Source organism: Pteropus medius, unplaced genomic scaffold (assembly GCF_902729225.1).
Source record: "Pteropus medius unplaced genomic scaffold, Ma_sr-lr_union100, whole genome shotgun sequence".
NCBI classification, from domain to species: Eukaryota; Metazoa; Chordata; class Mammalia; order Chiroptera; family Pteropodidae; genus Pteropus; species Pteropus medius.
The window spans coordinates 20,768,686-20,784,676 of NW_024349803.1; the positions used below are offsets into that span (position 1 = coordinate 20,768,686).

General features: G+C 55.0%; 4 protein-coding genes across 11 annotated transcripts in view; 1 reads left to right on the forward strand and 3 right to left on the reverse strand.

Moving 5' to 3' along the window:
• RNF123 (ring finger protein 123) overlaps positions 1-4,536 on the forward strand; it is a 27,673-nt gene extending 23,137 nt beyond the window's left edge. For all 6 annotated transcript variants that reach the window (XM_039837767.1, XM_039837770.1, XM_039837766.1 and 3 more), the window contains 4 exons: positions 3,480-3,622; positions 3,778-3,872; positions 4,011-4,096; positions 4,192-4,536. In XM_039837767.1, coding sequence (XP_039693701.1) covers positions 3,480-3,622; positions 3,778-3,872; positions 4,011-4,096; positions 4,192-4,312 — 445 coding nt within the window. In that variant the 3' untranslated portion in view covers positions 4,313-4,536. The remainder of the gene's footprint in view (positions 1-3,479; positions 3,623-3,777; positions 3,873-4,010; positions 4,097-4,191) is intronic.
• AMIGO3 (adhesion molecule with Ig like domain 3) lies at positions 265-3,482 on the reverse strand. The gene has a single exon (XM_039837783.1). It carries the CDS (start codon positions 2,792-2,794, stop codon positions 1,259-1,261), a length of 1,536 nt encoding a protein of 511 aa, XP_039693717.1. The 5' UTR covers positions 2,795-3,482; the 3' UTR covers positions 265-1,258.
• GMPPB (GDP-mannose pyrophosphorylase B) lies at positions 4,506-6,938 on the reverse strand. The gene is made up of 9 exons (XM_039837787.1): positions 6,559-6,938; positions 6,363-6,443; positions 6,229-6,277; positions 5,964-6,106; positions 5,604-5,762; positions 5,440-5,518; positions 5,238-5,365; positions 4,973-5,155; positions 4,506-4,889 (listed from the first exon to the last, which is right to left on the reverse strand). The coding sequence occupies exons 1-9, from the start codon at positions 6,685-6,687 to the stop codon at positions 4,758-4,760; spliced, it is 1,083 nt and encodes a 360-aa protein (XP_039693721.1). The 5' UTR covers positions 6,688-6,938; the 3' UTR covers positions 4,506-4,757.
• A 339-nt stretch (positions 6,939-7,277) lies between these two features.
• IP6K1 (inositol hexakisphosphate kinase 1) overlaps positions 7,278-15,991 on the reverse strand; it is a 40,175-nt gene continuing 31,461 nt past the window's right edge. For all 3 annotated transcript variants that reach the window (XM_039837785.1, XM_039837786.1, XM_039837784.1), the window contains 3 exons: positions 13,278-13,459; positions 11,080-11,255; positions 7,278-10,556 (listed from right to left, as the gene is read on the reverse strand). In XM_039837785.1, coding sequence (XP_039693719.1) covers positions 10,023-10,556; positions 11,080-11,255; positions 13,278-13,459 — 892 coding nt within the window. In that variant the 3' untranslated portion in view covers positions 7,278-10,022. The remainder of the gene's footprint in view (positions 10,557-11,079; positions 11,256-13,277; positions 13,460-15,991) is intronic.

Consider the following 15,991-nt stretch of genomic DNA (forward strand, 5'->3'; position numbering starts at 1 on the left):
CGATGTGGAGAGGGCCACGCCGGGCCTCCCTGCGGTTCAGTTTCCATATCTCTGAAATGGACCTCAGGATCAGGCTTTGAGGCAGAGGGCAGGCGGTGAGGTCTGCACTAAACAGGTGGCAGTAACAGCGGCTCTGAGTAGGGGAATCCGAGACTCCAGCAGAACAGGTACCTCAGAGCCTCAGGCGGGGACAGGGTGCCATCCTGCGATGTCCAGGACAGCACTGCTGGGATCAAGAGCTGAGCACACACACTGCTGCCTGTGTCTGCAAAGGCTCCAGCAATGAGCATGTCCTACCTTTATTGAGAAACTCCATGACAACTGGATCCCAGACACTCGTGAGAGTGCCAGCTCAGCCCCCACACAGGAGTGGTTCCCAGCCCCCCTTCCCTGCCTCCCTGCAGTGGGATGGGGGAAACCGATCTGAAGCCAGGGCACTGCCATTAGGCAGAGACCAGTGCCAACCCTTAAGAGGCTTCTATCCTCAAGGGACAGTGAGTCTCAGCTTCGCCCTTCCATCACGGCCATGCTCAGCAGGCTCTTTACTGCTGAAAAGCTGGGAGCACAGGGCCATGGCGCCCTTCCTACTCTCCCAGGAGCCCATGGGAGAGGCGCGCTGCCCTCAGAGTACCCTGCAGATGCTCCAGCCACAGAAGGAGCAGGGCTGTTCTGGCAAGGGCCCAGGCCAGGCCACCTGCAGGTCTCTTAAGGAGCCGGGTCTGCCTCATGCCTGCCCACCAGACTCCGAATGGAGTCGTGAAGCTGAAGTAGACTGGAAGTAGGCTAGACGCTGGTGCGTGGAGAGTCCCGGTTCATCAGAGAAGGGCTTGTTTCCGCCTTCCCCCTGGGGGCGGGGCCAGGTCTTCCTTCGGAGCCCTCCCCCTTCCTATCCCCTTGGGAAGAGGAAGGAGGTTCCGCTTCGATTCCTCACCAGCACTCCTTCATAGCTGCCTTGGCCCCTCGGGGTGGACCTGGACTGTAATGCAAGGGCTCTTCCTGATAGGCCTCGGTTCCAATCCTCATGTGACATTTGGGCACCAAGCGGTCCCAAGGAAAGGGAGCACAGGCAGGCCCTGTGCTGAGGCAGAGGTCAGGGACCCCAATTCTACCAGTGAGTGAGGCCACTGTGGGGTAAGTGGAGCCCCACACCGGAGGCTGGAGGACCAAGCCCAGTGCTTCCTACCAGCACCTGGCAGTACTCTGCGTGACAGCAGGGAGCAGGGCAAGCAGCAGGCAGGCGGTGGGGGCCCTGGGCAGCCTAGGTCATCACCAGCCCCTCAGAGCCCGTGGAGCTGGAGGACTCGGAGCCGGCCTTGAACCGCAGGCTCACAGGGTTGTAGAGATCAAAGTCCTCAGCTACTGCCAGCTGCACACGACCGTTGAGGCTCCTCCTGCCGGGTTCCAGAAAGACCACATGCTTGTGGACACTGGCCTTGCGGCTGGGCGCATCGGGTGGCGTGGTGCTGAGCACGGAGGACTGTGCGCTCAGCTCCTGGAGTGGGCTGGGTGCTCGGGGCCAGCGGCAGCAGCGGCAGCAGCGGCAGGTGCGCTGGTAGCAGCGGCGGCAGCCAGGACAGGGCGGTGCGAACAAGTAGAGCAGCACCAGCACCAGGCCCACGGCGCAGCCCAGCAGCGTGGTGTAGCCGGTGTTGAACGCCTCGGGCTCAGGGTGTGTGAAGTGCACACTCACGTTGTACTCGTGAGTCTGGCTGTGACGTAGGCGGGGCCCAGTGGCCAGGCACACAAAGACACCCTCATGCCATGGCTGCACGTTGCGGATGGCCAAGCTGCCATCAGCCAGCACTGCGATGCTGCCATTGCGGGATCCTGGCGCCACCAGCAGCTCATGCTGCGGGGAGACCCAGGCAACGTGAGCTGCCGGGGCGCTGGTGTTGCACTGTAGCCTCAGGGACCGACCCACCTGCACTTGCAGCTGCTCTTCAGGCCGCTCTAGGCCCCGAGCCAGGGCAGCCGAGCAGTTCTCAAAAACTCGGCTGTGCTCAAAGAAGCGCACGCGGGACGTGGGTACTTTGAAAGCCAGACACATGTACTCACGGGCGAAGTCACTCACAGCGCTTAGTCCCCGCTGGTGCCAGCGCTGCAGCAGGTGGTAGAGGTGGCAGTCACAGGGCAACGGATTGTTGTGCAAGTAAAGGCCGTTCTTGAGAAAGGCGGGCAGCGAAGCCAGGTCAGGTACCCAGATACGTCCCAGGCGGTTGGAGGAGAGATCCAGGGTGCGGAGGTGGGTCACGCCCAGCCCGTGCAGGTGGTCGAAAGAGAAAGACGTGAGTTCGTTGCAGCCCAGGTAGAGCCAGCGGAGCGCGCCCAGGCCCTGGAAGGCGTGCTGGTCCAAGTGCGCCAGGCGGTTATTGAACAGCAGCAGCATCTCGAGCGCCTCCAGCCCGGCGAGGTCGTGGCGGCCAAGCGCACGCAGCGCGTTCGATGATAAATCGAGCAGCCGCAGGCCGCTGGCATTGGTGAAGACTCCGCGACCCAGCGCCTCCAGCTCGTTGTGACCTAGGCGCAGGGCGCGCAGCTGGGAGAGGGGCGTTAGCCACCCGGGGCGCAGGCGCTGGAGCGCGTTGTGGCTCAGGTCGAGGTCTGCCGCAGAGAAAGGTAACGCGGCTGGCACGTCCTGCAGCCCAAGGCCTGCGCAGCTCAGGAGGTCGGCAGCGCAGACGCATTTGTAGGGGCAGTTACGCGGCGCGGTGGGCAGGAAGTCCTCGGAGTCCAGGGTGCCTAATCCGACTCGCAGCGTGCACAGCAGTGCGCCCAGTAGTACTAGCCAGGACATGGCGGCAACGACCCAGGGTGAGGCCGGGCAGTTCTGCGCGGGGCACTGCTCCGGGACTCACCCGCTTCTGCTCTGGCTTGACTTGCTGCTAGCCGCTCCCACTTCTCGGTTCCAGGTTGTGAGTTGGGGCCGCGCTCCACTCAGCACTACCTCCTCAGGCTTTCCTAGCTCTCCGAGTGTTTTCTTGGTCACTCAGTTAAATACTCTTGGGGAGGTGATTACCCAGGGGCGGAGCCTTGGGCTCCCATTGGCTCCAGTTGGAGGGGGCGGAGCAGCCGCGACCTCGGCCATCAAGGGCCCCACGTGGCCGCCAGAGGGAGCGCGAGTCCGGCCCCAGTGCCCAGCCCTGCACTTCGCTTTCTGCGGCAGAGGAAGCCTGAGGAATACGCCTTTAAGCTCCTAATTACGTATTTTCTTTGAAGGGTTAATGTATAATAAGGGGCAGGTGAACTTTCACTGTCTCCTGATAGCTCCTCTGAGCTTTCTTAACCTGGTACCCAGGCTGTGTGGGTCATTCACTGGGATCTAGAACTTTTTGGAGGTGTGGGGAGAAACAGGGATGTGGGTGGGCTGAAGGAGGCAACGACGCAAGTGGGCTGGATTGTCGCACCGCCTCCACCCCTCTGACAGAAGAGTTTCAGACAGTCCCCAGCCTTTGACTACTCTCATGCCCTCTCCCACCTAGGACAGAGAGAGCCACGTCGGTGCTCCTGGCTGATCCCTGCTTCCAGCTGCGCTCTATATGCTATCTTCTGGGGCAGCCAGAGCCCCCCGCTTCTGGCACTGCCTTGCCTGCCCCCGATCAGAAGCGCTTCTCCTTACAGAGCTGTGAGTGGACCAGGGAGGGTCAAGGAACGGGGATTTGGGGGGCCGGGCCAGGTCAGGAGTCTGCAGAGCAAATCTCCAGATTAGGGGTACTCAAGAGGCACTGCCTTCCAGGGCTACGTTTCACCTAACACCTCCTACTACCTCCCCGCCCCCAGACACAGATTACATCAGTGTTGAGGAACTGGCTCAGGTGGAACAGATGCTGGCACACCTGACCTCTGCATCTGCCCAAGCAGCAGCTGCCTCCCTGGTGAGTGGCACCGCAGCACACAGGTCCACCCCTATCTGAATGCACGTTGGCACAACTGTGTGTATACTATATAGGCATAGTGTATACCCACTTGTCTGGTCATCCAACCCCAGCCGACCCTCATTCTGCTCCCTGCAGCCCACCAGTGAGGAGGACCTCTGCCCCATCTGCTATGCTCACCCCATCTCTGCTGTGTTCCAGCCCTGTGGCCACAAGTCTTGCAAGTAAGTGGGCCACATGGGCACAGGAGGCTGGAGGGGGACGGGGGTGGGGGGAGCAGTAGGGATATACAGGCCGCCCCCACCCCCTCCCGTTGTAGAGCCTGCATCAACCAGCATCTGATGAACAACAAGGATTGTTTCTTCTGCAAAGCCACCATCGTGTCTGTAGAGGACTGGGAAAAGGCAGCTAATTCAAGTGCCACTTCCTCGGCAGCCTAGGCATGCTTAGCCCACACAGCAAGAGCCTACCCCCTTGAACCTAGACCCAGGCTGGGCCCTATTTATGAGCTAGCTCCCCTTGCCTTGCCCCTATGCCCCTCTGCCACATCCAGCCTCCTTGCCTGTGTGTAACCTCATTGGTGGGAGCCCAGCCAAGCCCTAATTGTGCCTGAGCTTGACTTTCAGTCAGGGCCACAGTGAGCATTAAATTATTATTCCATACACCCCTGGCCTGGCCCTTCTTCAGGGAGTAGGCTGTGTGGGGTATGCCTGGCAAGGGTTCTGCCAGATTTTGTCCACAGGAGAAGGCAAGTGTCCAACAGCTTCATCCTCATCCAAGCCTCCCGAGACAAATGGCAACGAATCCAGGGCCTCCTGACGTGTCAAGCAGGTATTCCCCTTGCCAGTGGGAAAATGGAGGCTCAGCCAGCCCCGCAGCAGCCCCTCACATGATGATGCGAGGCTCTGGCACAGACTCGCCAATGGACTTGTGGGGCAGCACGCTGGCCCCGTTGAGGTAGAGCTCGTCGTTAACTATGACGTCCTCCCCCAGCACTGTCACGTTCTCCATGCGCACCTCGAGGAGGGAGGGGCAGCCTTGTCAGTGAGGCAGGCACATTCCCTGCCCCTCTCCCCAACTGGCCCAGCCCAGAGGCTTACCCACTGGCCCACGCGGCAGCGCCAGCCCACGATGCAGGACTCTAGCCAGGAATGGGAGCGGATGTGCGCGTCTCGCAGCACTGTGCACCGCCGGATACACACGCCATCCTCCACCACCACACCGGGACCCAGGCTTACGTTGGGGCCAATGCTGCAGTTCTGGCCAATGCGGGCGCTTGGGTCCTGAGGACAGTGGGAAAACAAAAGTGAGCCATTTGTCCCCCAAGACTGAGGGGATTAATGATGGGCTGGGCAAGAGCCTCACCACCAGCACGTTGCCCACAATGCCAGGGCCTGAGCACAGCTGCTCAGGCTTCTTCTGTCGCAGTGACTGTAGGAAGAGGCACATGCCGGTGAGAAAATCCTTGGGCTGCCCAATGTCCATCCAGAAGCCTGTAGGGAGGGAATGCATCAGGGGGCTCAGCCTGGCCACAGACCACCCCCACCCTGTGGCCTCCCTGCCTCACCCTGCAGCTCCATGGCATATAGCTGCCCCTCCTCAGCCATGACAGGAAAGACCTCCTTCTCAATGGACGTAGGCCGCAGCTGTGGGAGTGGGCAGCTCGTGAGCAGGGTCGTGGTGGTGGTGGCCTGCCCTAGCCCAGCCCACCCCCAGTTTGTTTCTACACACCTGGATGCGCCGCAGCACGGCAGGGCTTAGGATGTACATGCCCGCGTTGATCTTGTTGGACACAAACACCTGTGGTTTCTCCACGAACCGGTGAATGCGGCCTGTGTCGGCCTCACACACCACCACACCGTACTTGGAGGGTTCTTCCACTTTGGTCACCTGAGTGCAGGGGGACCTCAGGCCTAGTCCAGTGTTCCTGAACCTTATATGCATGCTGTCCTAAATCTCGGGGGCTGTGTCTCAAATGCTTAACGACATACTGCAAAGATCTGCACCCACAGCATAAGGGGGCAGTTCAAGGTTGGCGGGGAGAAGCTGGCCATGGGGGACGGGAGTGCCAAAAAAAGACCTGGTGCTTACCAGAATGGAGCCCTCCTGGCCATGGTGCCGGTGGAACTGCACCATGGCTTGGAAAGGGAAATCGCAGATCACGTCGCTGTTGAGGACGAAGAATGGGTCTGTAGTCTCAGAGAGCAGATCGCGGGCCAGTGCCAGGGGTCCAGCTGGGGTAGGAGGACAGGTCGCCTTTTTCCTGGGGGCCTGAGCCCCTGGATCCACAGTCTGGGTCTTATCCCCCCTTCCCAGCCCTAAACCCTCCCCAAGAGACCTTCCTGTCTCTACTGACCTGTCCCGAGCGGTTCCTCTTCATGGGACATGGAGATTCGGATTCCTAGCTGGAAGGGAGAAGCCTCCGTCAGGTTCCTCCCACCACGGTGGGAGGCTGGATGGGCACGGAGGGAAAGGGTCGAGTCGACTCACCCTCTGCTCCTGCGCCTTCATTTCCTTCTCCAGCACCTGAGACATGTAGCTCACAGCCAGAATCACGTGGTCCACTCCTGCCTGTAGGAAAGGACGGCGTCCGCCGACAGGCGGGCTTAGCCCGAAGCAAGGGCGTCCGCCACTCTACTTGCCGCCCCTCTTCTTGTCCTACCACGATCCCGGCCGCGGGCCTTACCGCAGCCAGCGCCTCCACTTGGTGCAGCAAGATGGGCTTATTGCAGAAGTCCACCAGTGGCTTTGGGATGCTGAGCGTCAGTGGCCGCAATCGCGTCCCATAGCCGCCTACCAAGATCAGTGCCTTCATCGCGCCTGCGGATGGGCGGCCGGAGAGACTGAGTTCTGGGCTCCGAGGTGTCCGCGGTCCGCCTGGCCGACCCCTGCCGCTCACTCCCGCCGCCGTGCCCGGGCTCGCACCCTTCACCTGCCAGACTGACCAACTCTGGATCTGTCTTGTCCCCCAGTCCGCCCTGACGCTGGATGCCGGCCACCACAAACCGGAACGCGACGCCGGACGGAGGACGGCTGGCTCCAAACTCAGGCCAACCCCGGGCAGGCGATGACGTAAGCCCGGGCGGGCCAATTGGCTGTCGTATACGTGGCACCGTCGCTGGCGTCAGAGCGCCGGGGCGCGGCTCCGGCGGACGTAGCCAATGAAAGGTCGAGCGCGCCCGGCTGCCATGGGGACCGCGACAGGACCCGCGGGTCAGCTGCCCATTGGCGGATCCAAAGGCGGAACTGGCGCCAAGGGCGAGGCTGCCTTCCTTCCCGGTGCCTGCAGGACCCGCGCCGCCCCGCCGCTTCCGGCCCGGGAGGAGCGAAGTGGGGCTGGGGCCGCGGGCCGGAGACGGCCTATCTCCCGGAAAACGTAGGTCTTCACGAAAACACGGACACGCCTGAGTTTCTAGCGGCTTTATTTTGACATACACGACCTTAGACACAAGCAGGGAGGGCAGCGCTAGGTGTACAAAAAGGGGCGGCTCGGCTCGGCCTAAGGCCGAGCACCCCCTACCCCCGCACGCAAGGTCCCGAGAACACGCAACTGCGCCCAGACTCGGTCGGAGCCACGTATCGTATCCCGGCGCAGGCCTCCGGCGGCGAGGACAGGAAAGTGGAGCAGAAAGCGATTTCCAAAGGCGAGGGCTTACAGTTCCCGGAGAAGCAAAGGACCCAGGGCCTTCCCTGGGTTCTCCATCTTTTCTTCCTCATTAAAACATTTTTTAAATCGGCACAAACAAAACCAAATTGAACAGCTTTTAAGTTCAAAGATATCTGCATCTGGGGGCGTGCACGTGACCACGTGTGAGCGAGTGAACAGTGCTGAACTAGCCTAGGCCTTTGGCCCCTTAGAGGAGTCTCCACGCCACTGCACAGGCCCCGATGTGAGGGAGGGGTGGGGTCCCTGGCAAATTGCCACACTGGTCCCCTTCCTCTTTAAGCACCGCCCGATCCCACCCCCCAGGGGCTGGTGTCGACTTGGCACAGGGACGCATTATAGAAAAGGGGTCACTTGAGCGCCGCAGCTGTGACCCCACGCTGCACGTTGGTCCCAAGTTGGGGCTGGGAAGGCAGGGCCTGGCTGGGACAGGGCTCCAGCAGAGAGCATGTGCACACAAACGTGCCCACCACCTGCTAGATAAAAGGGCTGGGTCTCCCAGTGTCCAAACGGCTCTGCCCTGGGAGGAAGCAGCAAATCCTAGGCCCACCGCTTAGTGCCAGGAAAACACTGAATTTAAGTGGGTACAACCTCTCTTGCTATGAGGTCGGGAGGGGGGAGGGGTAGACTGCTCCCAAAATAGAGGAACTCAGGAGGCACAGCACATCCCCAGGCTGGAGAGGGAATCTAAGTGGCCCCAGACCCTTTGTCTGAGCCTCTGCCCTGCCAGGAAATGACTGTCTACACTAATGGCTACTGCCTCTACAGCGGAAGCCACAGAATAGTAGAGGAGAGAAGGTGGTCACTGATGACCAATAATAGGCAAGCTGCCCCTCCCAGGAATGGGAACCTGCCCACCACTGGCACCAGGGTCAGAGGACTGAGAGACAAGGTCCATCATGGTGCCCATTTAAGATGTGTGAGGCTGCATCTCTAAGGACCAGAAATTAGTCCATCAGTTACCAAGGCCTCTCACAGACACAGGCTGGCAAGCTTTCCTTCAATGCCCAAACGGGGACATGCCGAAAGTGACCATTACAGTGGCCCTAGGCTTGGAGGTGAGGGCACTAACTTTGGCAATGGTTAGATGAGTGCAGTGTCACCTCCTGGCCACATGTGTTAGAAGTGGCAGGTCTCTGTGCCATTAAGGGTTGGCAGTAAAAATAAAAACTGAGGAGGAAGGGGCCGCGCACTGGGCCTTCGCTGTGCCACTGTCAGTGCCAACACCACATTCCAGGCCCAGAGAGGGGCGCTGGGCCAGCAGGAAAACACCCCCTACAGTTCCTTTTGCTACCAGTTCTCTGTAAAAAGGTAGCACCTGCTAAGAAAGGGCACAGGGGCGAAAGCTCCCCTCAAATAGGAGAGAGAATATTTTGCTGAAGAAAGCATGAAGGAAATCAATATTTACCAACAAAGCTACACCTCAAGGGAAGGATCCCAAGAGACAGGGACTGGCAGATAGACAAATAGACAGGCTGAGGGGCCCCAGAACTGTTAAGACAAAACTCTCATTAGCAGTGTCTGGGCACCTGCTCCAGGGCACAATGTCCCTATGTGCAGATAGGCTTGACGTTCTCTCACACAAGCCTGGAGCTTCTCATAACGGGCTGTTGAGTTGAGCCGGGCCTGGGGAAAGGGGAGCCCCTGAGCCCTGGGAGGAGCAGCCCACCCAGAGGCAGCACAGCTCTCCAAGCTGAAGGACGGGGACTCTCACCCACAGTACAAGAACTGCAGATCCTGTTGGGCCAGAGCCACCAGAGGCCGAAGTCTGCTGGGACACAGATTTTCCACAGCAAGCACAGCAAGAGCCCCTTCAGTGGGACAAGAGATGGTAAACTCCTTAGGCCAGGATCCTGGTGAGAAAGGCTGGCTGGGGTGTCCAGGCAGGGGAGGAGCAGGTTCAAGTGCCAGAGTGCCAGGGGATCCCAGGGCCCGCCCGCTGCCATAAGCTGACTTCAGCCCATGAATCTAGCCTCATGCTGAAGTCAGAACCAAGGATGGGTCCAGCCATGAGCAGCTGGCATTGTAGTGCTCTGGGGGCATCAAAGAGTGGCTGACACCCATAACACTAGAACATCCCCAAGATGGGCACTCAACTTCTCTACTACTGAGGAACAAGGGATGAGTGGGCATGGAGGGGTCCTGCAGCCACAGACCCCAAAAACCTAGGCAAGAGAAACCAATGTCCAAGGGCTGTCCCCTGTCCCCGCTGCCAAGCCCACCAGGGGCACCTCTTCCTTCCTAAGACAGCCGGGACACGGCAGTCAGAGCTGTAGAGCTAAGGAGCCTGGTTGAGAGGATGTGTGTTCTGCCCTCCTTCACTTTATATATATATGGATTCCAGGCTACAGCTAAAAACATTTCTTTTAGTTTACACCAAAGAGAAATATAACCCTTTAAAAGCAAGTCTGTATCCTCACGGTGAGTTTGGATCAATGGTCCCTGCCTGCGGGTGGAGAAGGGGTTCTGGGGGCCCAGAGCTGGGCCTACTGGTTTTCGTCCCGCATCTGTTCTATGATGCTGATGAGGTTCTCCAGGCCAAACACATAGCCTCGGTCCGGCCCGTCATGCACGGTGGGATCATCCCGGAAGCCCTTGAACGTGCTGTGTGCAAAGTCGATCATGCGGACATCCACCTTGGGTGGAGTGGAGGGGCCGGCCTCGGGGCTGGTGCTGCTGGGGCTGGTGCTAGGGCCACAGGGAGATGCCGCCTCAGGCACCCCTGTGTCCAGGTGCTTGAGACGCATCTCAGACCGGCGTTCCAGGTAGGACTCGGCCCGGCACTCCTTGCCATCATAGATGACAAGCAGGGAACTGGAGTAGAAGCGGTAGGAGGCCTGCCGTTCCAACACCGCTTTCAGGCCCCGCAGTTTGCTCAGGATGGGCTCAAAAAGGTCGCGACGCAGGTCCAGGCCGTTGTGCAGGTACTGATAGAGGGCATTGCAGAAGCCTTCAATGGAGAGCCCACGGCCGTAATACTTGTTCCTGCAGAGGTAATGCCCTGTGTCTAGCTGGTACACCTGAAACCCCAGGAGACAGACAAGGGTGAGTGCCAGAAGTCGGGCAAGAACTGTCTGGAAAGTACTTCTGACCAACCTGAGCTTTCCTGCTCGCCCCTCCACAACTGAGGTGCGCAGGCCAGGTTCACCTCAAGTGTTCCTACAGTTAATCCAAGAGGGAGCAAGGCCCAGGCCTGCAGGTTCTCCACCATCACCTTGGAAGCCCTTCTCCCAGCTGCCCTGGGGCCCGCTGGACTCAAACTAAGAACTTACTGACAAGAGTCTTATGCCAAAGTCAAGGCAACAGGCTCTCACAGCAGCTCTGTACCTCGAGCCCAGACCAAGGTCACCAGGTAAGGACAAGAAAGGTCAAGAAACATAATTCTAAGGATGTACTCAGTACCCCCCCACGCCCCCGTGAGAGGAGATTCTGGACCAATGTGGGCAAAGGGGACACTCAGCAAGAGTAGTAGACGAGTACATGGGCAACTGAAAACAAACTAGCAGCAGCACCTAGGCTCTCACCAGACAGGGGGCAACTCACCTGCATGCCACAGACCCTGACACCCAGCGTAGCTGACGTACTCTGCTCGCACTTCCTCATCTGCCGGGCTGCCTTCTCAGCTGAGGCATCATCACCATGCTGCCGGGTGCCCATCTTCAGGTCCAGCACACAGGGGTACTTGAAGTGGTGCACCACGTTCTCAAGCAGGAGGAATTCTGGGCCACGGTCAAGGAGAATGACAACCACACTTACCACGAGCCACAGCCAGGAAAGCACAAGCAAGTTTTTCTATAAAAGGAGGCAGTCTCATCTAATGCAATTTGTATCACCTCACAAACTCTCAAATGTGAACTCACACCACCGGCTTAATATTTCTTTAAAAAATTTTTTTACTGTGGTAAAATATACATAAAATTTGCCATTTTAAATATACTTAAGTGTACAGTTCAGTGGTATTAAGCAGAATCACATTCTTGTGCAACTGTAACCACCATCCACCTCCAGAATTTTTTCATCTTCCCAGAAACTGTGCCTATTAAACACTAACAGGCATCTCTCTCCTGCCTCAGTCCCTGAGAATCACTATTCTACTTCCTGTTTCTATGAATCTGCCTATTTTAGGTACTTCATCTAAGTGGAGTCATAATATTTGTCTGTGTCTGGCTATATCACTTAGCAAAATGTTTTCAAAGTTCATCCATTTTGCAGCATGTGACAAAATTTCATTTCTCTTCATGGCTGAATAATATTCCACTGTGTGTTTACACCACATCTGTTCATGTCATTTTAACTTTACTCTTTGGATGTGTCTTACAGGCATACAGATTAAAAAAGGTTTGGCAGATTCACATCCATCCCTGGCACCATCAATAAACCAAGTCCCCACTCAAGCCAGCGCCTCACCCAGGCCTAGGAAATAAGGAAGACACCTTTGTAGCACTACGAAAATGAGAAATTAGACTTAACATTCTCAAATGGGAATCTTTAGAAAAAGCTGGTTTAAATTCCTATGTTGCCATTTTCTGTCTTAACTTCAAACCAGTGGCCTGTATATTTAAAAATTTATCCCTTAGTACTTCTAGGATCATTTGCTCCAAACAGCTCTATGGCCCTGGCGCCTATCATTTATATATTCATGTCTCCATTTAATCTACTGTCTGCAACAATCCTAGATAAAGGTATGGGCTTGTCACATGTCTGCCAAAAGCCCTTGGGGCTCGCAACTGGACCTCAGTTTCATATTTGGGAACTATTACATGATCAAATAATCATAGAGGACAAGACACTCAGCATCACGCTGATGATGAACATTTTAACATTTAATTCTTTAAATAACTTATAGAAAACCATTCAATCTGGCCTTTAATTAATCTCATCACCTGCTATAAGTGAAAATAAAACTTAAAGCTGCAGAAAACCTCACAGTACCCGAGAGCACGGGCTCTTGAATCCTGCTTTGGCCACTCATTGACTCTGGGCAAAACACTTACTCCCTGTGCTTCCTTTCATCGAAAGATGAAAATACTAATAGTTCTTCCCTCAAAAGACTGTCACGAAAACTGAGTAAATACATATGAAGTGCTCAGCACACTCCCCTCCCAGTTTCTCAGTATTAGTTATTGTCTATTACTGCAAAACACTGAATGGTTATAAGGATCCACACTTCATAATACTTTTTTAACTTTAACATCTTAAAATTATTTAACACTGTACAGGTATGGTGTTTGGATTTTTTTAAAAAATCAAACGTAGTACTTCTTAATTATTATCTTGGGAGGGGAGAAATACACGTGCACACACACACACACGCCTGATTCTAGACATGGACTGATAAATATGGTAGCCGCTAGCTACATCTGGTGATTTAAATTTAAAGTTTAATTGATTAAATTTATTTATTCAGTAACTCAAGTCACAGCAGCCACACTGTATATACTCCATGTGCTAATGTCTACCACTAATAAAAAGCACAGATACAGAATACTTCCATTGTCCCAGAAAGTTCTATTGGACAGCACTCTTCCAGACTGCCAAGTTTAATATTCAGTCTTAACAGCTCCCGAAGGCAGAAAAACAACATGTTGATGAAATTAGAGGACGAGAAAGAAGAGCCTATGAAAAAGGGAGATGAGAACAAAAGAGAAGACTCAGAGCAGTGGGCCTCAGCCATGGTACTGGAAAGCAGCCTGTCATAGGCCCCGCGGCAGACACCGCTGAAGGAGCAGTAACAAGGATACTGTAGAGCTTCCGGTCCTTGGACTCGGAGCGCATGCGGCTCAGCTGCTGCTTGTGACAGCGCAGGCTCCAGGGGTTGTGGCTGATCTTCTCAGAACTCAGACCGCTGTTGCCATCTAGCATCTGGAAAGGGACATCTGAGTGGCTGTGCAGATCCACCTTTGGGCTCTTTCCCTCCTGGGAGCTAAGGAGGAAAAACATACACACTGCTAACAGGCTCGGACAAGTCACCCTCTGGGGTCTCACTGCACAGGGCGGGTCAGGCCTAATCTGCTACTCACAGACCCTGCTGGTGGGTGGCATGGGGGCCCCAGATGCACGAGCACATACAAATGAGTAAACGGTATTAGTGATCTTCCTGTGTGTCTCCAAACAATGTCCAAAAAACAATTCTTTGCATTTAACTGTGTGATGAAGATACCACTTCGCACCTATAGGGAGGCTAGTACAAAAATAAACGGGAATGAGTGTGGAGGAGGTAGAGAAACTGGAATTCTCGTGCGCTGCTGGTGGAAATGTGAAATGGTGCAGCCACTGTAGAAATGTCTGGCGATTCCTCAAAAAAAGTTAAACACAGAATTATCATATGGCTCAATAAATACCTAAAGAACCAGAAACAGAAAAATAATTACTTTACACCAATGTTCACAACAGCATTACTGTAAACGAGAGCTGGAAACCACCCAAGTGTCCATCAGTGGATGAACGGACAAACAAAACATGGCATATGTATACAATGGAATAGTATTCAACCACGAAAAAATTAAATGCTGATACATGTAACAACTTGGATGAACCTGAACACATTCTGCTAAGTAAAATAAGCCACGCACAAAAGGAGAAATATGGTATGATTCCACTCATACAAGATAGAGGCAAATTCACAGCAACGGAACGTAGAATGGCAGTTGCTAAGGGTTTGTGGGGAGGACAGAGTTCATTGCTTAATACGTGCAGAGCTCCTTCTAGGGATGGTAAAGTCATCCTGGAAATGGACAGTGTGAATGTACTTAATGCCACTGAATTGTACGCTGGGAAAAGGTTGAAAATGGTAAATTTTATGCTATGTGTATTCTACCACAATTTAAAAAAATACAGAAATTGGTAAGCATATAATTTCATACTTAACGAATATAGCATGGAGCGCAGGATGCCACTGTTAAGGGCAGGAGTAACTATTCTTTCAGACAAGAGTGTAGCGTCCACAATATCTACAAGAGATCTTTAGTAAGACGTGAAGAAAGCTGATGCTGATGTTATGCTTATGAATGTCTGTCTGCCTTTGTATTGGGCCTAGAAGAAAGAGGAAAATATCAGAAAAGAAAGGGCAGGCCCCAAGGAACCTGAGTTTCTCAGTGGACAAGGTTTGCACCTGTGGAAAGCATGAAGCCATCTGAGTATTGGAATTTTGTTTCTAAAATAAGTCAAACCACAAAGGGGTTTTGGTGCGAAGATGACTCCGACTGGAAAGGTTCTAACTTCACTACAACTTCATTTTTCCCCCAACATAAAAGTCTTTGCCTAAAGTAATCTGCAGTGCTGCTTCGCACACCGCCAAGCAGTGAAAAGTGAAGTGCTGGCGAAGCCATGTGCCCTGGAAATGGCAGAGACCATGTGCGCCATGGCAGTGTCCATGCCACTCCCCTCTCCAGAACTGCTGGCCTCTCCTCTAGCTGTGGAATGGGTCAGCATCAAGGTGACCATCAGGGCCGGTGTGTGCCAGAAATGCTGGTGCTCCCCGGCAGGGAGCTGGGCCGGCTGGGTGACACTGGCTAGGAGGCGCTGGCAGAGATCTCGCTGCTCTTCAACTAGAAGTAGAGGAGCCGCCGGTGCCTCGCAGCATGACAAAACCATTTTCTTCTGGCACTGCTGAGGCCATTCATGGATGCCTTTTTGTAATCTCCTTTAAGAATCGGCAAGGTTGATTTACTTGCCAAGTCAATCCAAGGAAGTTTTCTGTGCCTGCACAGGGCACCCAAGGCCCTTGGCATGATCCTTGGTTGTAGCCCTGGCCCTAGGCAAGAAACATGCTCCACTCCTGGGAGTGACTTAGAGACTCTGCTAACAAGCCCAACGGAAGTCTGGTCACTGCAGATAGAGACGTTACCTTCGGAGCAGGGCCTTGAACCTGGTAACGGGCAGACCTTGTGATTCTATGTTCTCTGGCTTTTCACCAGATGACACAGGAAATAATTTCTGTACTTTAGGAGGACAAAAGAAAGCCCACTCAAAGGGCTGTTCAGAATAGCATCAACTGCCAGCTATGGGCTTGAAGAACAATCTTTGTCATCTGAACGACCAAGCTTAGGTCACATAATCATCAGTCATAAGGAAGTCCCATGGGTAATGAAGAGGAGGCCCTGGAAGCCATGCTCTGCAGGCCGGAGTCCACATTCCACAGAATGTTTAGTATCTGGAGACCCCGCCACAAAGCAGAGATGATGCCCTCTCCTGGCATCAGAGATGCAGACCTGGCCACCGAGAACCCCAACTGAGAACACAGGAAGTGAGACACCACACTCTCAGCCAGAGTCCCGTGGGGTTCTGGGCTCCTTGATGAGTGTGTGCTCCCTCCCATCAAAGGGAGCGAGGAAAGCGGATCGCCCTGGGCCCTTGTGCCGTGGGAGCCAGGTGTGCCGTGTGCTGCTGGTCTGATGTCAGAGACACACTGTGTGCTGCCACATCTAAGAAAAGCCCACCTCCAACTGAGTCAGGC

Coding starts and splice junctions, on each gene's coding strand:
- AMIGO3 (XM_039837783.1), bottom strand. CDS start 2,794: ATGTCCTGGCTAGTACTACTGGGCGCACTGCTGTGCACGCTGCGAGTC.
- GMPPB (XM_039837787.1), bottom strand. CDS start 6,687: ATGAAGGCACTGATCTTGGTAGGCGGCTATGGGACGCGATTGCGGCCA. Junction 6,444..6,558: donor AAGTGGAGGCGCTGGCTGCG/GTAAGGCCCGCG, acceptor CCTTTCCTACAG/GCAGGAGTGGACCACGTGAT. Junction 6,107..6,228: donor AGAGGAACCGCTCGGGACAG/GTCAGTAGAGAC, acceptor CTCCTACCCCAG/CTGGACCCCTGGCACTGGCC.